This window comes from Choloepus didactylus, chromosome 18 (assembly GCF_015220235.1).
Source record: "Choloepus didactylus isolate mChoDid1 chromosome 18, mChoDid1.pri, whole genome shotgun sequence".
Taxonomy (NCBI): domain Eukaryota; kingdom Metazoa; phylum Chordata; class Mammalia; order Pilosa; family Megalonychidae; genus Choloepus; species Choloepus didactylus.
Genome location: NC_051324.1, coordinates 56,930,239 through 56,956,379, shown reverse-complemented (window position 1 = coordinate 56,956,379; position 26,141 = coordinate 56,930,239). Strand labels below are relative to the sequence as shown.

The window sequence follows — 26,141 nt, the reverse complement described above, 5'->3', positions numbered from 1 at the left end:
AAGACAGTTGTATAAAAATGTAGCTTATGAGGGGTGACAAGGGGATTGGGAAAGCCATAAGGACCACACTCCACTTTGTCTAGTTTATGGATGGATGAGTAGAAAGATAGGGGAAGGAAACAAACAGACAAAGGTACCCAGTGTTCTTTTTTACTTCAATTGCTCTTTTTCACTCTAATTATTATTCTTGTTATTCTTGTGTGTGTGCTAATGAAGGTGTCAGGGATTGATTTGGGTGATGAATGTACAACTATGTAATGGTACTGTGAACAATCGAAAGTACAATTTGTTTTGTATGATTGCGTGGTATATGAATATATCTCAATAAAATGAAGATTAAAAAAATAATCATAAAAAAATAAAAAAATAAAAATAAATAAAAATAAAAATAAAAAAAATAAAAAAAAAACAAGCTGGAGGAGCATGGAAAAAACTTGACAATCATCCCAGTCCCAGGAGAATGATAGGGCATTCACAATCATGTCGGGTGTGTCACATCAGGTGGCCCTGTGATCACAAGGCAGGTCGGCATGGAAGAGACAGTGCTCGGAGCCCATCCTCGAGGCCGTTCTCGGATGCTGGGTTCCAGACACCCTGATGAAGCCTTTACATGTGTTCCCTAACTTACTCCTGACATAAACCTCTGACGGATGGTACTGCTTGCTCCAAAACACAGTGAGGAAGCTGATCCTGAGAACTTAAATTGCCCCGGGTCACAGAGATGAAGGTGGGACTCCAAATCAGATCTGCCCTGAAACTTTTCCCCTCTACCATGCTGACTCCTCTCTCAGAAGGGGTAATCTAAGAAAAGCTGAATGACATCGAAAGGAATGTAAGCAGTGGGTCAAGGAGGAGAGCTTGGAAAACGCTTTGTGCTCTTTTGGAGAAGTAAACAAGCCAGGGTCAGCAAGAGTATCTGTGGGACCTCCACGGGTGATTCAAGCCTCATGCAGAGGAGGGTGAAGGAGTGGCCCTCTGGAGGGGGGGAGGCAGGCACCCTCCAGTGCCCGGGATCATGTGAATGTTCACAAACACCTGCGCAGTGACCCAGAAGATTCAGAGGCCAGCACCGAAACCGGAAGTGAGTCGCACATTAACAGGGTCTAGACGCCTCTGCCCCACACCAAGAGTCAGTCCTGTTCTTGATTGAGAAAGCAGCTTGGGCCAGGGACCAAGCCGGGTGCCCTGGTTGCTTTTAAGCAAGTGAAGTTCTGCAGAGCAGCCGGGACTCAGGAGGGAGGCGCTACAGCTGCAAGGAAAGACCGAGCAAACTCGTGCTCATGCACGTTAGAAATCAGATACAGGGCAGAAATAAAGTTTAAACAAATATTAGGAATTCATGTTCCTAATATTACCGTGTTACAGAAGGATTACCTTATAAGATTTGCTAAAAAGTCCCTTAAAATAGTGAGCTCCCCTGGTAAGTCTTAAGTGAGGGTGCCCTTCAGGAGCACACACTGCATCAAGCAGCCTCGAGATCCCACCCGGATTTACCATAAACGCATCTCCCCTCTGAGCCACAGGAATTCACCTGAAGTGGAATCAGTATGTTCCAAAAGCTTTCCTCCTCTGGGCAAGGAACAAAAAGACATTTAAAAAGGAAAAAGGTCAACTGAATACTGGGGGAACTTCTTGCCAAGAGCCTTATCAGGTTCTTGCAGCTGCGCCCTCCAGACCATTCTCTGTGGACTGAGAGGCTTCCTCTGGCCACCGAAGAGTCAAAGAGCCGCCTCCACTAGGCCAGAGACAGGACAGCCACGGGGTCCCTGGGTCACAGCAAATGTCATTAACCACTTTACCTCTCTACCCAGCCTGCAGCTATTTAATTTCTCCCATTCCTCATAAAACTGACATCATATATCTGATTCTGCTAAATGCCCTGGCTCCTTTTATTGCCACAGTAAATGGAGATAACAGATGAGAGGTTTGCTGTAGACATTTATTGAATCATTTGTTGCATCAACAATACATTGTATACTCCACAGAAGGTTGACCACAGGCAAAATAAACCACTAGGGGCCCACCTTTTGGGAACCTTCTTTGACTCCTTATTCATCCAACATACACTTTGGAAAAAAGACCAGTTGAAGACTTGTAGTGCCTCATCTAAGGTTCCATTTCGCGATGTGGCATGCTGGCAAGGGTGATCCACAATTGTACTTTGGCAGTTTGTCTAAGGTGGAGTTTCTCCACACGTAAACGTCGGATTGTACAAGTGTATACCAGGTGACCAAAGAATTGACAGAATCCCTCCCTTGCAGAGCATACAATCGAAAGCGGGCGCAGAGACCACCATCCAGGGCCAGCTGGGGGACATGGGGAGAGTCCTGCTGGGGGGAGGGGTTGAACCACTGCCACCTGCTCTAAGAAGCATCGCCCGAGGCAGGACCGCGGGGAGGGCTGGTGATTGGAAATTGGAGCACCAGCGAAGCCCATTTCTCCAGGGCAGCATTGGGGTGTGGAAAAGGCAACTGTTAACAGTAGAGTAGTCACATTTGGGGATTTCATTAATTTCATTTAAGAAAACTTAATGTTTTTGTCTGTCTCAAACTGTGATGCTTCTCAAAACCCAGAAAATGAAGAAAACAAGGAGAGAGCCATTCTCCCAGTCCCAGATGCACAAGGTCGATGCTCTAATCACATTATTTCTAGACTGAAGCCAAACAGTGACTCAGCTAACAGCAGACACACTTTATGGGGGCAGGGGAAGTCCAGACTCCCCAGGGATTAATCCAATTTAGACTCAGTCCTAACTTCCTCCAAAGACGGGCACCAGGTAAGAGAGGAAGGCTTATCTTCCAGAACAGAGGCAGGCACTCAAGCAGGAGTCAGCAAGCAGCCCCTGCCCTTCCCATCAAAGGAGACAACAACAGCTGCTTTTCACTTTAAAAAAAAAGCTTGTGAGTCAAAAACCAGGACTGGGCAGCATGGAGGCGGGGGCAGGAGCTCGGCCCTCCGCGCTCCAGGGAACGTAACCCCTGCAGGAATGAGAAAAGCATGCCCCGCTGCCCGAGACCGTCTTCCTGAAATCACACCCTTCCTCTTCTTTAGGCTGCCCCAGACGCAGGGAAAATTTGTCTGCAGCCATGTGCGTCTATCCCCTCTCCCAGCAGAGTTATCCTGGGGCTGAAGGGTTAAGGAAAAGGGAGGGCTGCAGGCAGCAGCTGGGCCAAAGCCCCTTCCCAGTGCGTCCCAGGGGCGAGTCCCTCCCCTCTCCTGGGGAGCCCTGCTCTGAACACCAGCATATTTAACACATCATATCACTTGCTCCCACTGCCAAAGACCGGGGCCATTTACACCACATGCTGCTCAGGCTAGCTGGACTTCTGGTTTGAATTCAGTGTTTACACAAAGAGCAGTCTGGCTTTTCTGGGCTTGGCCCTGAGGCCCTGCAGTGTCTCCCGACAGGCACCCAGTGCTGGGGTAGAGCCACTCTCCCTCTCCTTTAGGATCCGCTCTGCAACCAGGGCTTACCACCCAAACCCTACCCGAAGCCTTCTCTGTTTGAGGGGACATCAGGGGCACGGGGCCTATGCATGACTAATAGGACTATCGTAAAGCAGCAGAGGAAGGGAGAGCAGAGGAGAACGAGCCCTAAACCCCAGAAAGCACTAAATAGACCAGCTGCACCCACACTCCCCACCCACTCTGCACAAGCCCCTCACCCAGGAGCCTGATCTTGAAGACAGTCGACCTCAGCAGGGAGTGGGCAAAAAGGGACACAGCATTACCCCCAGAGAACTGGGAGCCCACCACTCCCAGCCCCCTCCCCGTAGGACGAGACCAGCCGTCACTGGGAGCTGGGGCTGTCTGCCTCCGTCAGCGTCTTGAAGTCCATGGAGAGAGCCTGTTCCTCGGCCTGGGGCGGCCGCTTCCAGTCGGTGCGGGTCAAGATGTAGAGCACAGCCACGGCGAAGCTGACCAGCAGCAAGCCCAGCACGTTGGCCAGGACTCCCTCAGGCTCGAACGTGCTGTACTTGGTCCTACGGGTCAGATGGAAGGGAGAAGCCACCCAAGGGGTCCCATTTGGGCCAAATGCCATTCACACACTGGGCCAGAAAGATGCCATGAGCCTTCCAACACCAACCCCTTCTGTCCCCCACCCAGACAGAAAAAGCAAAGCTTCCTGCTTATCTGACTTAGCTAAAAGCAGGTTCGCAAAGCTTTTGCCCGGGGAAGCAGAGGGCAGGGTGCAGTCTTTGCAGGCAACTGTGCCCACTGCCCTCTCATGTCATGGGGCACTCACCCAAGTTTAAACAGCAGCGCCTCCTTCAGGCCTAGCAGGGCTGTGCCCACAGAGAGGAGAAAGATGGTGGCACCAAAGAAGATGTGCTGAGGGCGGTAGCGGTTCCGCAGAGAAAAGGATGCGCCCGGGAACAGGAAGAAGCTGAAGCCCACAAGCCACTAGAAGAAAAGGAGAGGCGGGTGCTGGGGGCTGAGCAAGGCTGGCAGCACCCAGCCGGCCACCACTTGGAGCAGCCAAGCGAGAACTGTGCACCCCCTCGTCGCCACAGTGAAGGGGGAGGCACTAGGCACGGAGGGAAAAGGGGTCCTGACCCCCGAATGCCTGAGGCCTTATCTCAGCTCCTCACACTTGTACACTTGGAAAGCTGGGCAGACAGCCAGGCACGTGGGCCGTGTCAGCCACCAGGAAGCTGGCCTGGGACTGAGGCCCCCTGCCTGTAGAATCCTAGGTCTGTACCCGCTTCAGGATGTGAAGGCAGCACCCAACTGAACTAAAACAACTCTTTCACCTTTGGGTGTTCTCCCTGCTTCCCCTTCCTCCCACACACCTCCCCCACCCCTTTTTGGTGGCCAGGGACCTGTGGGGCCGGGGGACTCACCTGCACAAGGTAAAGGATGAAGACGAGGGTCCCACACCAGCTGTGCAGGCTGTACAAGTCAGCGTAGCCCTTCTTCTTATGGTAGTCGAACACGGCCACCAAGCCTGGCCAGGGGAGGGTGAGGACATGCGAGGACAGGGTTGGGCATGGAAAAGGGAGGGGTATAGTGACCAAGGGAAACCAGACTAGCTGGAACTTCTGGGCTCACGTCCCAGCTGCATGGGTACCTGTACCTGGTGCCCCTGCCTGGGATGCCTGGAAGGGTTGGGGGACAGGGACCATAGCAGCACTGGAGGAGGGAACTGGGCATCTGCACACGTAAAGCCTCCCCTCCCCGAGTCTGAACTGGAAGCTGGGAGACCGGGAAGACTGTGCCCAGGAACTCACCCACCAGGGCAATGACAAATGCAAAGATGTGCAGGAGCCCATGCAGGACCTTGGTTGTGCGTTTGGCCTCGTTCCTGAAGACACGGTAGACCAGCAGGGCTTAGGGAAACAAGAGAGGAAACAGTGGCATCCCCGAGCGCAAGGCCTTCCTGCCACCAGCAGCCAGGAAACGCACCTTGGCTGATGGGGTCCCGGCCACGGGAGGCGGAAGAGAGAACGAGGCTCCACAGGGCGGGTAGGGGCCTCAGCATCTCCCAGCCTTCGGGGCTGCACTTTAGCCGTGGGTGCCCTAGAACCCCTGAGGCTTAACCCACGGAGGCCGAACCCACACCTCCTGGCTCCACAGCGGGCAGCAAAGGCAAGGGGCTCTAGACAGTGCGTCCCTAGAGCAGCTGCCAGGCCCAGGAGAGAACCCCGTGCCCACCCTCCCCTGGAGCAGGGGCCCCGGGTAGTCCAGACTGTGTCTCAGCTTCATGGCGCAGTCACTCTGAGGAGCCACTGAGCTTCTAATTCACCTTTTAGCCATGTTGGTTCTCAAATAGTCCAGTATTGAAGCCCAGTCAGAAACTCCCTTTCAGTGAGCCAGCTCTCTGGGTGCAAAACCTCTGCTTCCCAAAGCAGAACCCTGTCACCCAGCCCGGTCACCCCTCATCTGGGCTGAGGCTGCAGGGCCACATCATGTGCTGACTGCCTCTTAGGGTTCTGCTGCTGAAGGGGTGGCTGTGGCCAGGGCCACCTCTAGGAAGATCTAGATCCAGCTTCCTTGTTACTAGGAGAGGGTCACGGCCCCCGTGGCCTGAGGCAGGGCCAAGCCGAGCACTGCCCCCTCCTCTCCTTTCCCATCCAGGGGTCCAGCTCTGCCGGGCCCAACATCCCCACCCCCAGGCCACCCCGCACTCACACACACACACACACACACACTCACACATACATGCACACTCACACACACACTCACACATGCACACATTCACACACACGCTCACACATGCACACATTCACACATACACACGCTCACAAAATCACACATGCTCGCACATACATGCACACACACACATATACACTTACACTTGCACACACGCACACTCTTGCGCACACATACACTCATACACATACACTCATACATACACACTCATGCACACTCACGCTCGCACACACATTTTTTTGCCTATCTCAAGCACTGAAGAAGACGCCTCATCTCCCGGCCTGGTGCACGGCACCCAGCTCTACAGCACCCACTCCCGTGGCTGCTCCTCGCGCAGCAAGAGATGAAAGTGCCAGGACAAGCTGGGAAAGGGGTTACCACCCACCAGCCTCAGGGCCCCTGAGTTGGGCTCCCAGTTGCCCGGGCTCTTCCTGCTCTGTCTTTCCTAGACTCTTAGATCTGTATAACCAGAAGAGAACTTGGGGGCGGTGGGGGGGGGATCCCTACAAATCTGCATCTCTCAGGGACACCAGAAGCCATAGCCACAGGAGGGGCCCTGGGGCTGGCCCAGCCATGGCAGACTCACCATCTCCCTGCAGGAACACCAGGCCTAGGACCATGCACAGGGGGTGCACGTTGAACTGCAGGGCGCTCTCCCAGGCAATGCCCCCTCGGTACAGGCCAAGCCACACGCCTGTCATGGCCACCACGGTCAGACCCAGCAGCTGGGAGAAGGCCACATAGTAGGGCAGCGCTCTGGGGGTGGACGGCATGCTGGCTGCGCTCTCCATGCTGAGGCGGCGGCTGAGGGAGACAAGCAGAGCTCAGGGCAGCAGCCCCAGCCGCCAAGCCAGGCAGCTCCCCAACCCCCCACCCCCACCCTCCAGTGCCGCCCTCCGCATCCCAGACTCTCACTGCCCACCTCCAAGACCCCTGTCCCCCACCCTGCGGCAGGGCCCCACATCTCGGGAGCAGCTCAGAGGCAGGGCCCTCCGCCTGGCTCCGGCAAGCCCCTCTCCTGTGCCATGAGGGGCCAGAAAGAGACTCCAGATTCTGGCAGCAGGAGGAGACAGAGCCTGGTCTTTGGTCTTTATTTTCTGTTTCACGAGGCCCCAGGTTTCCTCGGGTGGGGTTTAAAGGTAAATTCAGGGACATCAGCAAATTCTTGAAGGTACACGGTTACTCACGTTTTTCTCCAGGTGGATCACAAAGCACATCTGGGTGAGAAATGGAAGGCTCGTCCCCCACCCCGGGGAAGTTCCAAACTGGAGGCAAGAAGGACCCGGCTGCGGGGGACAGCACATCCCAGGAGGGCCGGGCCTCTCCAGCAAGCCTGCACCCACCCCACTCTGCCCGAAGGACCCAGGGATGGGGCAGCCAAGCAACTTCCTTCCTTTCTTGCCTCTTCTCCCCCTACAAACCTAGGGCAGGTTAGAAACCCGCTGTCCAAAACTGAGGCACCAAGAAGTGAGGCCTACAAAGACTAAGGCCTCGCTGCTGAAGTTCATAAAGTGTTTCCATGCACATTATCTAAGTCATAACAATCCCATAAAGGAGAATAAAGCAGGGATGTTACTATTTCCATATGACAGATAAGAAAACAGGGGTTCAAAGAAGTTCTAGAGGCTGGGGGTGAGCCCAGAGTGTGCACTTCCCAGCCCCACTGCCAGGCCCCCTCGCCCCCATCCCCGGCTCACCCTCAGCGTGGCAGCAGCTCCTGCCCTGGCCTCGCCCGCACCCCACACCCCCGGGTGACCCCTGCCCAGACCCATCTTCACGGCCCTCTCATTGTTCTCTCTGTTGTTCCCTTGGGGACAGTGACAGGCCCGCGTGGGCAGCCAGGGCTTGGGGAGGAGAAGGGGCAGGAGGGGCAGCTTCAAAGACAAACAAGCAGGGCCTCCTTCTGCTTTGCCTTGGGCCCTGCGGCGGCTGGCGGCACCCAAAGGCACTGCTGCCCCAGCTCGTCAACTTGCCCTCCAACAAGGCTGCAGAGCCTCCTCCACCCACCCCCATCCCCAGCAGCCTGGCAAGCCCCCTCCAGGGCAGCCCGTCTCCCACCCAGGGACACTGCCCTGGCCGACAGCAACAATGGAAAGGACGCAAACCCTGCTGGGCATCAGCTTCGTTATCAGCAGAGAAAATGAAGTGAGCCTGACCCAGAGACATCTGCGCTAAAATTCTCTCTGGTGCCCCCTCTAGCACCTGGCACGTGCTCCACCTACAGTGTTGAGAGCTGTCTCTCAGCTGCCTCCCGTGGGTGGGCTCTGCCTTTATCCCCGATCTGCCCTTCCACCTCTGACAATGCTGGCAGCGCCCACCATTTAAAACAACAAAAAAAAGGATTTAAGTAATACATGCTCCCTGTGGTAAAATACAGGTGGGAAAATATTACACATGATCGACATTTTGATCTATATCCTTACATCCATTTTTTCCCTAGAAATATATATACACATTCCTTTATAAAAACAGGATCATATCATTTTTCCACCTGAACATCATGATATCATGCATATCTCTTCTACCTCATCTATAATAACCTCATTTTAATAACTTCACAGTATTGCACTGTACAGTTCCACATTTTAACTAATCCCCTAATCCCCAGTTGTAAACATTTAGCTAGCTTCCAATTTCTACCTAAATAAATAAAACTGTGTGATAATCTTTATACTTCTGTTTAATTAATTCCTAAACTGAAATGTGGAATCCTTAGGTAAGAGCTGTGCTCTTTTTTAGGTTTTTGATACATTCTGCCAGATCATCTTCCAGAAACACAGCCCCGATCCGCATTCCCACGACGATGAGAACATGTTTCCGGAAGCCCTGACTGACACTGAACCCCCACTTCTGGAACTCTTGCCTCTGACCTTACCTGTCACCTCTACATGGGAGAATCTAGTTCCAGTTCTGTCCCCTCCCTCAAATTCAAACCCCATTTCTAACTGTCCACAGTACATCCCTACCTGAATACCCCAGCAACACGTCAAACTCAGCACACCCGGAGTCAAACTCACCTCCCCATCAGCCAAGTCCTCTCCTGACCCTTCTCCAAGTCTCCAGGGCTCACACCTGGGCACCTCCCCAGGGCCGCAAATCCCAGGTTCTCTCCAAGATTCCCTCCAGGTCACTTCCTCTGGGCATCTGCCTCACCACCATACAGCTCCAAGCATGTAATTTCTCCCCGGGGCCACTGCAACAGCCTCCCCTCTGGCCTCTTCCCCTCCAGTCGCTAACCTCTTCAACCTGCTGGACACTCCGGGGACAAACTCAGCCCCTACTCCCTGCCAGGTGGAAGGCAAACCCTGGATGTGATCCTTATGCATTTTCCATCTGAAGCCCTCACCATTTTCTTACCAAGCCTACTCACAGGAGACTCTCACTATTCCCTGACAGTGATAACCACACATTTTTTAAAAATTGTGTTAATATATATATAACATAAAACTTGCCATATTAACCATCTTAAGTGTATGATTCAGCGACATTAATTACATCCACACTTTTGTACAACCATCACCACTCCCTATCTCCAAAATCCCTATCAGCCCCAACAGAAACTCTGTACCCATTAAGCAGTAACTCCCCATTCCCTCTCCCCACAGCCCCTGATAACCTCTAATTCTACTTTTTGTCTCTTTGATTTTGCTTATTCTAGATATTTTGTATAAATGAGATCATATCCTCTTTGTCCTTCCGTGTCTGGCTTATTTCACTCAGCATATTTTCAAGGTCCATCCATGTTGTCGCAAGAATCAGGACTTCATTCCAACTTACTATAGTCCCCTGCACTTCAGCCCCCACCCTCATGCTCCCCGAAATGCATGCCCCCACCCTCCTCCCCATTTCGCTCATCACTGTCCCCAGGGCCCAGCACTGGCACTCTCCTCGGTGCCCTGAGGCACTCACCTTTTGGGTGATCTGACCCAGGCGGGTCTCTGTATTTCTCTGCTGAAGCACACGGCACACGCCAGGGGGCAGGAACCAGGCCTCAACTCTGCTTTGGGCGTCCCTGGGTGTCTACAACCCGCCCACACTCAGCAGGAGGAATGTATTGGGCAGACAAATGCTGTCCGCGGTCACTCAGTCTCCATCCTGCTTTGCAGGTTGCTGCCCTCCTTTATTAGATTCATCCCCAAATAGCCCAGAGCTCAGCCAGAATCTGATTAGCTCTGAATCAGGAAGGACAGAAGGAACATCGCTTTCCCATTGACTTATGCCAAGTGGAGTACAAGGAGGGATCTGGGCTCAGAGGGCGAAGGGGCCATCCCCCTCAGCTCTCGAGCGACCCTGTGGTGAGGCACTCAGCCCGGCTGCCTCCTTCCCACTGGCCTCTGAAGGAGACAGGCAGGAATCAGAGGGAGGTTCTCTGCGTGGGACAAACAACACAACATGTGGCTTCAGTGTTCGATACTTGACATTAACATCTGAATTCCCCCGGAAGTCAGGCCCCTGGTGCTGTCTGCATCCCCCGATGGTGGGCAGGGCACATGCGTGTGTTGGGAGAGTGGGGGCCTGACAACTACTGAGGCCCTGCTCAGCACCGGGCACTTCGCCCATTCTCTTGTTGCCGTAAGCCTGGGAGGATATAAATATGATCCCAATTCAGTGGACGAGGAACGAGAGGCCCAAGGAGGGTAACAGCATGCAAACTCAGTGGTTTGGCACAAGTGTTTACTGGGCACTTCCATAAGCTGTGCACCTGCTAACTGCTGGAACCATGCAGGTAAGACCTGGTCCCTGCACTCCACGGGCTCACAGAGAAGTGGCAGAGCAGACACAGATTTTAAAGTGCAGGAAGCAAGGATTTAAGCCAGGTCTGCCCAACCCCAAGAGCACTTTCCACCATACACACTGAGCACAGTCCCCCCCAGTGTAATACATTTACTGTCTGCTAGGAGGGGTCAGGAATCAGTTGCCTGTTGACTTTGGCTTTGCACTTCCTAGTGTCCCAGTAACTAGGGTTCAAGAGTGGAAGTTAAGCCCCTCATGTGCACTGTGGCACCAGTCAGGGATCTCGGAATGGGCGCTGGCCTGAGGGGTTGCTTTGACGCAGGGCTCCAAGGCTGGCCCATCTCTCGGCCCCCATCCCCATTCTCACGTTTCCCCGCCCATCTCTCTGTCCTGTGCTCACAGGGCCACCCCGACACGGAGCACTGCTGAGCCCCTACATGCTCTCCCGGGAGAAATGGCAGCAGGACGTGAAAGGACGGGTCAGAGAGGAGGGGTCGTGGAGGGAGAACTGCCTGCAAGATCTGCATTTCCGTTCACACCACAGGTAGCTGTACTGGCCCATGGCAGCCACAGGGAGCCGGGCATGGGGAGGAAGCCAGAGTAAAGAAGCACTTTTGGGACCCCGAGGCCCAAGCTGCCTCCCCGCACCCCCTTCCACTCTGAAGGTGACACCGATAAGTCTAAGTGTCGGGGAGGCGGGAAAACGGACACCAAGCAAGGAGCCCACCCTGCGCAGGCAGTCCTGGGGCTCTCCCACAGTGACCTCGGCCAACAAGTCCTAAGAGTAAAAACTCCAGACCTATACAAACAAGATAAAGTAGCAAGTGGTTCCATGCCTTCCAGAAGCCGACCTGAAGAGTTCTTTAGCAACAGGATTCCCCTACAGCTTACTCGGTTCAACATCATCGCTGACCTCTGTGCAAGGGGGTTACAGAGGACACCACAGTGACCCCAGACTCTGACCCACCCTCAAACAAGTCTGCCTTTGCAGACCCTCGAATGGTTTGAGTCACTCCCTAGGAAGCCAGTGCCTTTGAATCACAGGTCCTCATGTCCCAGTCTGGACAGTGGGACACAATCACCCTTCCTTCCTAACCGGGGGGCGCCCCAGAACACTGGCTCTTCCTGGGCCTCGTGTGCTCCCAGAGCAGAACTGCAGGCAGCAGCTTCAAGGGCCAGGATGCAGCCACTCTCCACCCTGAGGTTTCCTCTGCCAAGCAGACCAGTCTTAGAAACAAGGGGGCAGCCACCCTCCTTCCCATCCCCAGGAGAGAGACAAGAGATCTCTGGCAGCTTCTGGAAGCTTGGACTGTGGCAGACAGACAGACACACACAACACCTGCAGTCAGACTCCACTTAATGCAACCGACCAGGGACAGCAGCCACCCTCAGGGCTTGCATGTGCGTTGAGCATCACTCTCCTGCCCCAGCCCACCGTGTTTGACTAAAAGGCAGCCAGGCCTAATCTCATTACGGGGGACCAGACACAGAACATGTCGTACATCCTGGAAATAGGTAGGAGGGAGGGGCAGGGAAGCAAGAAGCCTGGCTGGGCCAGAGCTCCCTTAACAACAGGGTTTTAATCGGGTTAGAAACGACTGTTGCCAGAGGGAGGGAGGGAGGGAGGTAGCAGGCCAGATCTTTTCTTGATAGGGGAGGGGGAAATAGCTCAATTGTCCTAGAATGTCCTAGAATGTGATCAAAGAGAAGGCAGAATGAGGGCTGAGCTGTTAGACAGAGAGGGCCTCTCTTAGCAGCCCACACCCAAGAGCATCCAGGAGGAGGCAGGGCTTGGGGCCAGACACAGAGCCAGCCTCTCCACTGCATGGGAGATGGGGTGCCAGGGCCATGAGACTGAAGGGACCCACAAAAATGTTTTCATTTCTGTTACAATCAGGGGGAAAAACTGAACTTTTAGGGTCAAAGAAAGTGTTTTCATTTTTAATCCAGTCTGGGTTATATTTGTCTTAATACCAGTGCAGCTGTAAAATATATATACACATTTTGTTTTTTGGAGGAAGGGGCCCATGAAGTTAAAAGTGCCTCGGATGAATCTGGACCCGGCATCGTGGGATTGAGAACATCTTCTTGACCAAAAGGGGGATGCAAAATGAAACGAAATAAAGCTTCAGTGGCTGAGAGATTTCGAATGGAGTCGAGAGGTCACTCTGGTGGACATTCTTATGCACTATATAGATAACACCTCTTAGGTTTTAACGTATTGGAATAGCTAGAAGTAAATACCTGAAACTATCAAATTCCAACCCAGTAGCCTTGACTCTTGAAGACGACTGTATAATAATGTAGATTACAAGGGGTAATTGTGAAAACCTTGTGGATCACACTCCCTTTATTTTATCTATTTTCAAAAATAGATTTGAACATTTGGGGTGATGAATGCACAACTATAAGATGGTACTGTGAACAGCTGATTATACACCATGGATGATTGTATGGTATGTGAATATATTTCAATAAAACTGAATTTAATTTAAAAAAAAAAAAAAAGTGCCTTGGGCCCATGAAAATCACCAGGTAGCCACGGTCATGTGGTCAGAGAGATGCAGTTCAAAGCTGGTTCCACTAAGTCTGACCCTGTGCTCCTGGGTAAATCCTGTCCCTCTCTGAGCCAGTTTCTTCATCTGTAAGTGGGAGCGTTTGCTATCTACCTGATGGGTCCACATTTATCCCACTTAATCTAGCCCTCATTGCGACTCAGGAAGAGTCACATGTCAGACTGGGTTAGACCCAATCTGGCCCATGAGTTTTGGGACCACAGAGAGCCAGAGGGCAGCAGACAGCACGACCCCCCACTAATAAACCCATACTGGCCTCTGTCCATGATCAGCCCAGCACTGGAGCTGGGAAGTGAAGGCCAGCCTGCCTTTCATCTGTGAAATGTGATATTCCCAGACTCACTGATGAATTGATGAGACAGTGAAGTGCTTTTTTACAATGAAGCAATGCTTTGGGAGGTGGTTAATGTCCCGTGCTAGACCATCAGGCCTTCTGATCCACTCTGTCCTAGCAAGGGAAGTGGTGGGACAAGCTGCAGAGGGGGTGGGGTGGCCGCAGCCCTCCATGTGTGGGTTCACCTCAGCATACACAAGTTGGAGATTGCAGTATTCTCTCCCTCAGTACAACTTCGCAGGAGAGATCAGAGCATCTAGAGGTGTTTTGTTGTTTTCACCTGCTAAGAATAGAGGCATTCTAAAACGAAGTTTTTTAGTGAGTCTTAGAAAATCCTCAAAGCCTGGCCAAGGTAGAACGAATGAGAAGAGAGGGGCAACCAGAAAGGAGAAAGACTTGGGAGGAGAGCCAGCCTCTGAGGACATGTCGGGTTCTCCAGGACCCCTGTGAGCCCTCAGCTCTGTGGTCCCCTGGGAGAAGGGGCAGGCAGAGAGAGAGGCCCCCACTGTCCCCAGGCGTCAAAGGCAGCAGCATACGCCAACAGTGGCTCCATTCCCACCAGCTGTACCCACGGCTCAGGGTCCACCAAGGCCACCCATGAAGTCACGACTTCCCCAGCCAGAAGCTCCCACCCTCACACCAAGAAGCTGGTGGGGGGCTGAGGAGTGGAGGGAGGGGGCTGGGGAGTGGGGGGGGGGCAGATATATTAGCCAGGCCTTTCCAACCCCACACCCCTGCTACCAGGGAAGGAGTCAGAGAGAGCAGCAAAGCAGTCCCTGTTTTGGTTTCAAAAGAACAGCCATCACAACATCAGGAACATAATCAACACAGCACTGAGGACATATGTTGGATTGTATACATGGCAACACAACAAACACTTTTTAAAAAATCCATGGAACTACACTATACCAATAGCAAACCCTAAATTAAACCGTGGACTAGAGTTAGAACAATTATAGAAACGTGCTCTTGTAACAAATGCTCCACTCCAATACAAGGTGCTAACAAAGGGTGGATATGGGAATCCTGTATGTTATGCAGCATAGCTCTGCAAACCCACAACTTCTCTAATTAAAAAAAAAAAAAAGAAAAAGGACAGTCGTGGCAAATGTGGCTTGATCCACGTCCACGTTGTTGTAGAACGGGGCAAACTATTAGCTGTAGGCCTGTTAAGATTTAAAGTCGGCGTCACCCTGCGAGACTCCCAGCAGCAGGGGCAGACCCAGGGCCAAGGTGTACCCCTGAGGCTGGGCAGAAGGCTGAAGACCCCAGGAAGGAACAGGACAAGCCCTGAAATCTCCCCGCCTCGCTCAGGGACCCCTCGGAGCCTGGGGAAGCAGAACCACACCTGAGAGTCCGGCTGAGGGGGAGCGACCAGGGAGCGCAGGGGAAACCTGGCCTGTTCCCGCGCGGGCGCGTCCCTGGCAGGCCCGGGCACACCTGGGCCCCCCGCCCGCCCCCGCCGGGCTTCCCCCCGGCCGCCTTCCCCCGCTCGGCGCCTACCTGGCCAGGAGCCGGGCCCGGAGCTCGTCTCCGCCGCGCGACGCCGTCGACCAGCCGTACAGTGTCCCCGCGCCGCGCCCGGGCCGCCCTGCCGGTTCCACCAGCCCCGCCCGCCTCCAGGCAGCGCGCGCGGGCCTCGGCGCGACGGCGTCGCCATGGCGACCGGGCGGCGGGCGGCGCGGCGCGGGTCACGCGGGGACCGGAAGTGCCCCGTTGTCCCTGCGCCCCAGGGACGGGGCCCTGAGGACCCCCACGGCCCAGCCCCAACTCCGGAAAAGGTCCCGCCAGATCCGAAGCCCAAATGATGGGCGAAAACCGTGGCCACCGAGATCCGCGGCCTTCTGCACCCGAGTTCGGGTAACCTTGGAAATCTGGCCCTCGCGGGCCACTTTCGCCCCTGCAGCCGGGTAGGGGCGAGTGGCATCCGCTGGGGAGGGGTTGCCGGGGTCGCCGGGCTGGGGCGGGGCCGGCGTCGGCCCAGCGTGGGGGATTGCCCTGCGAGGAGAAGAGCCGGGGGAGCGGGGTGGGGAGGGGGCGTTAAGAAAGAGCCTCCTCCTGCCCTCCCCTTGCTTGTCTCTGCGCCTCCTGATTTCCTCTCTCCACGTGCCCCCTTTCTTCCCTCCAGCCTTCTTCCCGGCCCTACACTCGCCCCGCCCCGAGCTCAGGAGGCCACTAGGTGTCAGGCACATCCCGGGCCTTGGCCCGAGCTGCACCACCCGGAGCCCTGGGGGCAGAGGACCCTCCCATTTTCCGCGAGTGGAGCTTAACCTCGTACGTCCCATCCCCTCCACACACTAGGTTGGTGACTTTTTTGCCCTCCTTCGCCCAAGACGCGGGGCTCCGCAGACTCCCACCCCGGGCAGATCAGCCTAAGCATAAGTCCCGCTCCCACCAGCCTCTCGTTAAGGCCTAGACCTTGCCATCGCCACCTCCCCTTCCCCAACCGCTGAGTGCGAAGCGTGCCAAGGTAGGGGCAGCCGCTACCGCAACCTCCCTACAGGCCCTGCGGAGGAAAGACCATGGGCAGATCACGAGCCCAGTCCAGACTTCCTACAAAATCAGAACAAAGGGTTCTTTCCTGTAGGACACCGGCCAGACTCTGGAGAGGAGAAACCACCGCAGACACAACCCAGCCTGCAGCTGAGGGAGACCGCTCCCCCAGCCGCCGTGGCAGCACCAGGGTTTGGAGAGGCAGATGGGTCAAAGATCTGCTCCCTTAGATCCACTTAGACCACTGGGCTTCCCCCCAGGTGGGCAAACAGGTACCCTGTTTCTTAGAGAGCATAGCCTCAAGGGCATGCAAGACACACAAGGGTGCTCGCTGCCCTGGGCACACCTTCTGGTGGGGCACACACGACCGGGCCACTCCCTCAGAGACCAAGCTTAAACTCTCCAATTTCTGTTAGGATATTTTTCCAGCTGTACAGACATTTCTAAGTAAGAGGCAGCTTCCTTAGCATGCTAACAGACTGACATTTGGGCTTGGAGGAGGAGGTCGGGCAGGGGCTGGGCAGACCGGCGACAGCAGCCTGGCTGGGAACCCAATGAGTGCTGAGTGGCCGGGTTACAGTCCAGGGCATCCCGCAGCTCCCAAAAGACAGGAGAGAGCCTCCTGCTGCAGCCTGCCAGGGCCTCCACTGCAGCACCCCCACCCCCACCCCCACAGTGTTCTCACGGGCTTGCTTATAATGGTGCTGAGACCTGCGGGGGCGGCTTTGGTGATGTCTCTCAAAGGGCTCATGGCTCCAGCAGTCCCATATTAAAGAGTAGGCGATCCCACCAGACTGCAGTCAAGCACCAAGGGCCCCAGGGGCCCCCTGCTGCCAGAATCCCCTCCCTCCCCCTTCCCTGCTGCTGAAACTCCTGGCTTGGAAGCAGAGAGAAGCATCGGCTCCTCCAGCTAGAGGGAAGGGCAGGGAAGGAGCCCCACTTCCCGCCCGGGTGAGATAAGATGGGGTCCAGGGCTGATGGAGTTGAAAGGCTGAACCTGTTTGCAGGTAGAAACCCCTCCCTTGCCTCACTCATAAAGCTACTCTGGCCTTTATGTTCCTCAAACTCACCAAGTTCACTCCCACTTCTCCTTGGAATGTTCTTCCCCAGATCTTCATTTGGCTTTCAAATCTCATCTTCAACTCCTCATCACCTCCTTCCCTGACAGTCCAGTATAGATAGTAGCTTGAGGTCAGGGGTTGGGGAGGAAAGGAGATAGCCTGGATAAGGTGTGCTGGTGACAGCACCTCTGGGAAACTGCACCTTGAGCTCACTCTGTTCAGGAGCCCTGCGGGCTGCTCAGCCACCCGGGGCTGTCCCTGGGAAGGCAGAGAGAGCAGGTACCAAGGCAGACAGCAGAATGTCCACCTAAACAGAGACCTGGAGACTAGACTGCAGCTCTACCCAGCACCTGGCCAAAACTTCTTCCCTTGCTGCAGTTGCCAGATTTAGAGAGGGAAAAAAAAGCAACAACAAAAAAACAGGATGCCTAAATTTGAATTTAATAGTTTTTTAGTATAGGTATGTTTCAAATAGTACATTCAATATTCTGAAAATGTATTGTTTACCTGAAATTCCAGCTTACCTGGGTGTCCTGTGTTTTATCTGACCATGCTACCCTTGCTCCTGTGTGGGAAGGAAAGAAGAGGGACCCCTGGCAGTTCTGGCCCCTTCCAGCATGTCCCCCCTCTGGCAATGAGTCTCAGTCAGGTGGTCACCCAGCTGACCCTTATTTAGCACTTGCCTCAGGCAGAGGCCTTAACCTCAGGCTGCAGAGGGTACAAAAGGCATGGGAGATGGGTCCCCCATCCTAAGGTGTTGTGAGATTCAGAGAGAAAAAGCAAGCAAACATCATTTATTCATTCTTTCTTTACAAAAGCTTTTCTTGTGTGTCAGGCCCAGGGCAAGGCCTTGGTCTGTAATGATGGACAGGCACAGCCTCACGAGTCTGGGCACCCAGACAAGAGACTCAGTGGAGAGCCTCTTAGCCCATTCTGTCCATGCCCTACAGTGGGATCCGTTCTAGAACAGAGGAAACCAGGATGCTGTGAGGCTGAGGGAAGGTTTCCTGGGGCATGTGACATAGAAGCAGGAGCTAAGCCAGCAAGGAGACCAGCAGGGGAAGGAGGCGAGTTCCTGGCAAAGGAGGGACAGCCAAAGGAGCAAGAGCAAGGTGATGGAAGGCAGAGGTGGAGAGCAGGTGCTCTGCCCTCAGGGTTCAGGGCTTCTACATGAGCGTTCTCTAGACCTGGGGGAGCAGGGGTGTCAGCACTGGGCTTCTGGAACCAACATGCCTGGACCAAAGCCTACGCAGGCCCCTGGAGAGGCCAGATCCTTGAAAGGCACGTACCGAGACCAGTATTCCAGGGTGAGCTTAGCCTTCAGCCCTGGTGGTGTCATCCAAGGGCCCCCTCCCTGAGAAACCTGCTCCAACTTCCTTGAAAAGAAAAGTAGTCTGGATCTGAGAGTATGTAGCTGCTTCTGAGGAGTTTAAAAGAGAACTGTAGTCGTGCAGGGAGGAAAACCTACCTCCCAGCTCTGGGGCCGTGCAGGTGGCCCCAAAAGCTGCAGCCACGGCAAGAGCAGCCAGAGCATCCAGGCAGAGCAGCTGTGAGGCAGGGACAGTCACAGAGTTCCCAGGGCCACCAACAAAGGCTGCGAGTTGCCCGGGTCCTCCAGGATGCAAGAGGATGGACTGGGGCTGAGGGACATCAGTGGCTGGGGGGTCGTCACCCGCCCTGGTTGACCTCAAGGCTGGTGCAGCCTGGGAAGCAAGACTTAGACAAGCAAGAGTGACCTGCCACAGCCCCGATCACATGGCCGGATGGAGTGAGAAGCAGTGAGAATCAGGATGGTCCGGCCAACCATGAGCTCTGCTGGACCCCGGAACGCCCAGGACGGGTGAGCTGTGGGGTCCAGCCTGGGTGCAGTGGGCGGCCAGGGAGCACCGGGCAGCCAGGGTGGGGGCAACGAAAGGACTAGCTCAAGGGCAGACTTCCTGGCCTCCCTGTTGGGGTGGGGGATCAGGGGAAGTCTGTTTTTTCTTTTCTTCCTTACTCCTTTCTCCCTTCCTTCCCCCTTTTCTCACTTCCCTCCTTCCTTTTTTTGACAAAGCTTTATTGGGCACCCTGGGCCCTGGAGAGACAGTAGCAGATATGTCAGGAAAGGTCCCTGCTTCCATAGAACTCGCATGAAGTGGGGGAGGGGGACACGTAACAAGGACACAGACAGCACCCACAGCAATGCAGATATGTGTACATACACACCTATGTATATACACACACAACATAGGTGCATATGCACACACACACACACACACACACACACAAACCCTAACTGCCGGCAGCCACACGTGTTACAAAGAAAATAAAGCAGGGAAGGGCGTGGAGTGTCACGGGAGGGAAGGCTATCGTTGAGGGGTGCCACGGCAGGTTCTCTGGGGAGAGAGCAGTGGGGGTGCAGGCCACGGGGGGATCCAGGGGAAGAGCGTGGGCAGAGGCCTGAGGCGGGCATGTGCACGACTGTCTCGTTCTGCCCTGCACTCTCCCACGCCACCTCCAGCGGTGGAGGACATAGCTGAGCATGCAGAGGGGAAAGCAGGGCTGGGAGCAGTAACTAGGGCAGAGGTAGAAGACGAGCAGTGGGCAGGAGGGAACCCCCAGCAGCCCCTGGGGGTGTCTAGGAAGTGTCCACTTGCCCATAGCTGTAGTTGAGTCTGACCACTGGTCACACCCAACATGTTTTAGAGAATTCCAGATATTGGATCATGGGCAGTCAGACACGCCAAGCTCCCCTCTTCCCTCCAGAAGGATTGCCCTGTGGCTGGTAGTGTGGCCTGAGCAGGAGGCCTTGAAGACCCAGCCTGCCCAAGCCCCCGCCCTGGCTGGGAGTTTGTGTCTCAGTCTGTCCTCAGGCCCCAACTCCCTGCTTTTCTCCCTGAGTCAGTCAGTCGGTCAACAAATACCAAATACCAGCAAGAGAACCCAGGCCCTCCCAGGCGCAGGAGCAAGGGGTGGGGGGCCTGGGGTGAGGGGTGGCCAGAGCCTTGGGTAGTGGCAGCAGCCTGGAGGACAAGAGGAGGAGCTGCTGATAGTGCCACCATCTAATCACCACCACAAACCAGCCATAAACCCATGGGCCGGGGCTCCTGCACTTTGTTCAAAGCCTGTGACAGCTCTGAGTTTTCATCTTGGCTCCTGAAACTGTTCCAACTCTGGCCCCACACCCCGTCTCGGATCCCGGCCAAGCTCTGCATCCCAGGAGGTGGCGAGAGGAGGTGGGCCACCTGAGGCATGGGTGCGGAGCACCGAGCATGTCCCAGGGGGTGCCTTGGTCAGCCTTGACCGAAGGTGAAGGCAGAGTCCCGGCTGCGCTGTGTCATGGTCCCCTCCCTGCACCCCGAACCGGCCCCAGCTGAACTCAGGGGAGCGGAAAGGGGGAGGCAGCAGGAGGCACTGCTTCCAGGGAGGACACTGAGGCTGGGTGACTTTTCCAAGATCGTGGCCAGTCAGCAGCAGGATTGTCCGGAGTCGGAGGTTTCGCTAACCCTGCTCTGCCCCCTCGCCTGCCTCCATCCTTTCTGCTTCCCTCGACTTTGGCCCTGGCCCCGGGCCCTGAGAGCTCCTATCAGGCCAGCCAGTCCTTGTTTAGAGCAGATTAGATTTGAAGGGCACCTTGACCTTAGCTCAGAGGCTCCCCCACCTGAGAAGCTGCACCCTCTAATCCAGCCGGTCGGAGACCCTAGGGGTGGGCTGGTGCCAGGCAGAATCCTGCACCTCGGCTGGTGCCCCCTGATTCAAGCTGATCATCTGTGCCTGCCTCAGGGCCACCTATGGGGGAGCCGGTGCTTCCTACTCTTCAGGGACCCAAGGGGTCAGGCTCCTGGAGGGGTCAGCAGCAGGTGGCGCAGGTCTAGGTAGGCTCAGTCCCAGGCCTGGCCCCAAAGCTCCAGCACCCAAAAATGTTCCCCAAGTGCCAGTTCCAGGGCTTATGGCCACCAAGAGGCAAAGTTACTACCCGGAGGTTTGAAGGCATCGTCAAACCCAGTGCAGTGCACCCACTTCACAGCTCGAGGGTCAGTGTTGGGTCCAAACAGACATGGCCGTGAGTGTGCTTTCCTCCAGCTGGAGGATGACTCTCCCCTTCCCTGCCCCTCTTCATCTCATAAATCCAGGCACCCCCAGGGCTAGTCCTGGTGGCTTCACTTCATCTCGGAGTCAAAACCCAGATGCACCTCCTTGTTTAGGCAACTGTGATTGTTCCATTCCAGGTAGCCCAGCCCCAAGCCCTTTGGTGGCCCTGTGCTGTTTACTGCCCTCCATGCCAGGGGGGCAAGGCCGGCACCAGTCACCCCTGGACAGTGGGGTCCACCGCAGAGCCGGGTGCCATCCAGACTCCTCCATGGGAGGCTTCTCAGAAGCCCCTGGTGCCCTTCATGCCTGCTGCCCATCAGAGAAGGTCTGCTAACCTAGAAGGGGTCTCGTCTCAGATTCTCTCCTCCCATGAGGGTCCTGGGCCTCTACACACATCTGTCAGCCCATGCACCCCACCCTCAAGCAGGCAATGTGGGGTGGCCTCCACCTGGGCCTTCGTGTGTGACATCTGCATAGAAGGCCTCCCGAGAGATGCTTCCCAAAACAAACTACTGCAAGGTAACTAAAAACTCAGCACTGTCGCAACTGCTCCCGGTGAATTTGTTTTCTGAAGGGCTGTCAGCGAAGGGCAGGCAGGTGGGGGTGGCAAGGCCAGCTGAGGGCAGGAAGCTGCCTGGTGGACCTGGGACTGAGCCTCCTGGGCTCTGGGCTCTCCATGAAGACCGTATTGGAAGCCCCCAGGAGGTGCCTCTTCCCAGGCCAGAGGGAGCCGGTGCCGGATGCCCGAGACCCCTGGACCATGACGCTCCCTCCCGCTCCCCTCCCCTCCCCTTCTCCTCTGCCCCCTGTGTTTGCAGGCTTGGTTTTGTCTCTTTCTGACCCCACCTCTCATTCTCTCCCTTCCATCTCCATCTTCCTCCCTGGCCTGAGGTTCCCTGGGCCTCTGGGAAACAACCTCCAGCACTTCAGGGGTAGGTGATCTCATTAACTTTCCTGGCCCCTCTCTGGAAACTGTGAGTAAGGGGCACAGGGGCAGGGGCCAGCACTTCAGGACCAGATGGGTGCCAAGTCAGATGGTTGGGGAAGGGCACTGGTGCCCGGCACCCTCAGGTGGGAGAACACAGGCAGCACAGGGGGCCAGGCAGTGCCTGGAGAGCCCAGCTCAGCTGCCCCGGCCCAGGCACCCCCCTGCCATGGCCTCTCACCCCACGCACACCCCTGCTGCAAGGCCGCCAGGACCGTTTGTTCTCATTCGGGCTTTTGGCAAACCTGCTCGGTACGTGTGCAGCCAGGGCCGTGCCCAGCTCTGGCCATGCACACATGAGTGTGCCTGGTCTCTGCTGCGGGCAGGCCGGCGTGTGGGGGTCTGAGGGTGGGTGCTTGGGAAGAGAGTGGGCACAGGCCTGCCCTGAGGGACGGTGGGCACTGGCCAGGCATTGGGGCAGGGAAGGGCATTCCAGAGGGAGGAACATGGCCTGGGGGTGGGCTTCCCCAGACTACTGGATTTTCAGAGGGAAAAATGGAATCTGACTAGAGTTGCAAACACTCTTTAGTTTACCACCAAAAAAAAAAAAAAAAAAAAAAAAAAATTAGAGAAAGAGAAAGAAGGATTCTTGGAATAAAAGATTTTCTGACCAAAACAGACAGTGGCATGCGCACACACTCACACACACACACACACACACACACACACACACACAGTTCTTGTTTTCCTCTCATTACTGCTGACTGCTGAACACTTTATCAGGGGCCAGATCCGCAGCGAACTGGCCCTCGGGAAGCTCTGATGGAGGAACCCGTGGAGATAGGGCAAGAAGCGGGGAGCTGGTGGAAGCAGGGGCCACCCCGGCAGGAACTTTGGACCTCATGCCCAGGAGCGTGGGTTTTCTCGCAATGAGCAGCCAGGGCAGGGCTTGCGGTGAGGAAGCACTGAGCTCCAGCCCTGGGAGAGTGGGCTAGAGGGAGAGGACTGAGGGGGTTCAGAGGAGGGTCCAGGCGAGAATGAGGGGGCAGTGGCCATGGGCCTCAGGAGAGGGCAGGGACTCAGGGGTGTTGGGAAGAAGACTGGGGGAGCTGGACCTAAGGTAAATGCGGGGCGAGAGGCAGGTAAGGGTCCCGTCCATGCCCACGTGGGGGAGTAGCAGAGGGAACTGACTTCAGGGGCCAGACCAGGAGAAATGCATTTAAGATCTGGGATCAAACAACATGAAGCATGCGCCAACTCGAAAGAATACGACACAAGGGGTTGAGCATTGGGTTCCGGAGCGCATGGCACGAGCTGACGACTGATCGTGGATCCTTTCAGTCGGGGGCTCTTGTCTGAATTCACAGTTTGGCTCCACCTCTTGCCAGTCCTGTGACTTTGGCCAGGTTACTAACTGCTCTGTGCCTTAGTTTCCTCATCCATAAAATGGGAATCAAATAGTATCTAACTCACAGAGTTGCTAGGAGGTTCAAGTCAGTTAAAACATGCACAGTGCTTAGAACCATGCCTGGCCTGATAGACGCTGCCTAATACTTTGACGCGCTGCCGTGTGCCCAGCCCCCAGCCCAGCAGCCAGAGCTCAGGAGGGGCAGGTGAGGCTGGGGAGATGCAGCCAGGATGCGGAGCAAGGCCATCAGTGAGCCTGGGCCCTGCGGGAGGACCTGGGCCCCGAGCCTGTCTTCTGGGCTCTTGGGCGGTATTCTGGATGCACTGTGGTCCTGTCACCTGCCACTCCCACACTCACCCGGGAAGGACCACCAGAGACTCATATGGAAAAAGTCAGTGAGGCATGAATATGCAAATCCCATGGTTGTGTCCTGGAAGTTTCTCAGGATGGGTGCCAGGTCCAGAAGCAGCCTGAGAAGCAGCAGGCACAGGCAGAGAAGAGAAGAGGGTCTCATGGCCACAGGAGGGAGTCCAGACCCAAGGAGCTGCCCTCCCCCAGTCACCCACTCCTCCCAGCAAAGCAGCAGACCCCTCCAGGCGGAACAGCCAGCCTCCCCTGCCCTCATCCCCATTCCCACCCCACCACCCAAACCTACTTCTAGCATGTCCCCCTCCCAGTGATAGGGGTCAGCTCCCCACTGGGCTCCTCTCCCACCTCACCCCCATCCATTCGGCGCCCCCCCTCCCTGCTTCCTGGACACCCCAGCATCTACCCACCACCCTCGGTCTCCGCGGCCCCTCCTGGAGTCTAGGCACTGCCATCCTCCGGTCAGAATATCTTCCTGTTGCCCGTGCTTGTCTCCCAGCACACAGGCTGATGAACTCCTACCGCCCCTGTCAGGGCCCAGCCTGAGTGACCCTCCCTGGCCAGGTTAGGGACCTCCCTGCATGGCCCCTCGGGAGTTGCTTGTTTAAACATCTGCCCCCAGGACTTGCGGGGCCAAGGGGGCACTGTAGAGGCTGGGCGGCTGCCGCTCACCCCAGCACACAGGGCCTGCACTTTGTGGGTCTTAGTAAAAGTGTGTGGAGGAACGAGTGAATGAAAGAGAAGGAGGAGACATTTTTAATGAAGACCAGGCAAGATTGGGCAATAAGGGAAAGGACAAATATGAGTCAGCGATTACTCAGAAGCTCCTGGCCAGGGAGATGGAACCATGGCGAAGCTGGACTGCATCCTGGGCCTGGAAGGGAGAAATGCACCTTTCCCTTCACCCCGCTTCCTAGAAGTTGGGGGCCTGCCATCCCAAAGACAGGGTGCAAAAACCTCTCATCAAATGTATACTTGATATGAAGCTGGAGGGAAGAGCTAAAATGAGACATGAAAGAGTTAAAAAAAAAAAAAAAAAAAAAAACTAACTCCAGAGCCTGGTGGTTCAACAGTAGCCTGGCAGGGGCCCTGACCAGGAAAACTGCTGAGAGTGAAGAAGAGCTAGCCATAAAAGGAGAGATAAATAAACCCAACTACATTTCAAGTAAGACCTCTGTTTGTCAAAAGGACACCACACGAAAATTCAAACGACAAGTCACAAACTGGGGATGATACCTGCAAAACATTTGAATGAAAGGGGATTACTATCCAGAATATATAAAGAGCCCTCATAAATCAATAAGATAATGACACATTAAAAAAAAAATGGACAAAGGAAACAAACAGGATTGTCACAGAAGAGGAAGCACAGTTGCCCCATAAACATAAGAAAATATGTACCTCTCAGCAACAAGATTGGCCAAAATTAAAAGGTAAGACAATACTAAGTGCTGGTGAAGGTGTGGCGCATCTCCTACTGCTGAAGGGAGTGTGAATCAGTATAACTGCATTAGAAAAAAGTTTGACATTATATCCTTGAACTTTTGCATGCCTTTGCACATTTGCATGCTCTTGACCCTGCAGTTTTATTCCCAGTATATCCCTAGCACAATACTTCTCAAACTATGGTAAAGGACCAGTTTTTTATTTGGTTGTTTTGTTTTACAATCTGTTGGGGACCGAGACTTTTGTAAAATACAATAAAAATGAATTACTAAAAACTAAAATGAGAAAAAGACATATAAAATGTAAGCCCTGATATTTTATGATTAGATTCGGCAGACATAAAATTACATCTGTAAACCAAGAGGACATGGATGAGAATGTTCCTGGAAAATTGTAATAGTGGAAAACCAGAAGCAACTCCAATGTTCTATGACAGGAGATTATAGATATCAGATGTGGTCTAATCACATATGGACTCTGGACCATTATGAAGCAGTGAAAATAAACGAACTATGGCTCTATGCAACACAAACAGAGTTTCAGAAACAATGCTGAGAGATAAAACAAATCTCAG

At 54.8% G+C, this 26,141-nt stretch overlaps 1 protein-coding gene and 1 long non-coding RNA gene across 5 annotated transcripts; one reads left to right on the top strand and one right to left on the bottom strand.

Moving 5' to 3' along the window:
- Positions 1–1,918: 1,918 nt before the first annotated feature.
- LOC119513889 (cytochrome b561) lies at positions 1,919–15,516 on the bottom strand. 2 transcript variants are annotated; one of them, XM_037809332.1, is made up of 6 exons: positions 15,301–15,516; positions 6,740–6,957; positions 5,232–5,330; positions 4,845–4,948; positions 4,247–4,404; positions 1,919–3,983 (listed from the first exon to the last, which is right to left on the bottom strand). In XM_037809332.1, exons 2-6 carry the CDS (start codon positions 6,942–6,944, stop codon positions 3,791–3,793), a joined length of 759 nt encoding a protein of 252 aa, XP_037665260.1. In that variant the 5' UTR covers positions 6,945–6,957; positions 15,301–15,516; the 3' UTR covers positions 1,919–3,790. The 2 variants fall into 2 exon arrangements, with proteins under 2 accessions (XP_037665260.1, XP_037665261.1); XM_037809333.1 differs by lacking the exon at positions 15,301–15,516 and adding an exon at positions 7,341–7,768.
- Positions 15,497–25,166, top strand: LOC119513890. Of its 3 annotated transcripts, none has more exons than XR_005212713.1 (4): positions 15,497–15,707; positions 15,926–16,098; positions 16,385–16,550; positions 21,560–25,166. It is a non-coding gene; the product is annotated as an uncharacterized LOC119513890 (long non-coding RNA). The 3 variants fall into 3 exon arrangements; XR_005212711.1 differs by having other exon boundaries at positions 16,385–19,191; XR_005212712.1 differs by lacking the exon at positions 21,560–25,166 and having other exon boundaries at positions 15,497–15,657; positions 16,385–17,711.
- The last annotated feature ends 975 nt before the right edge of the window (positions 25,167–26,141 follow it).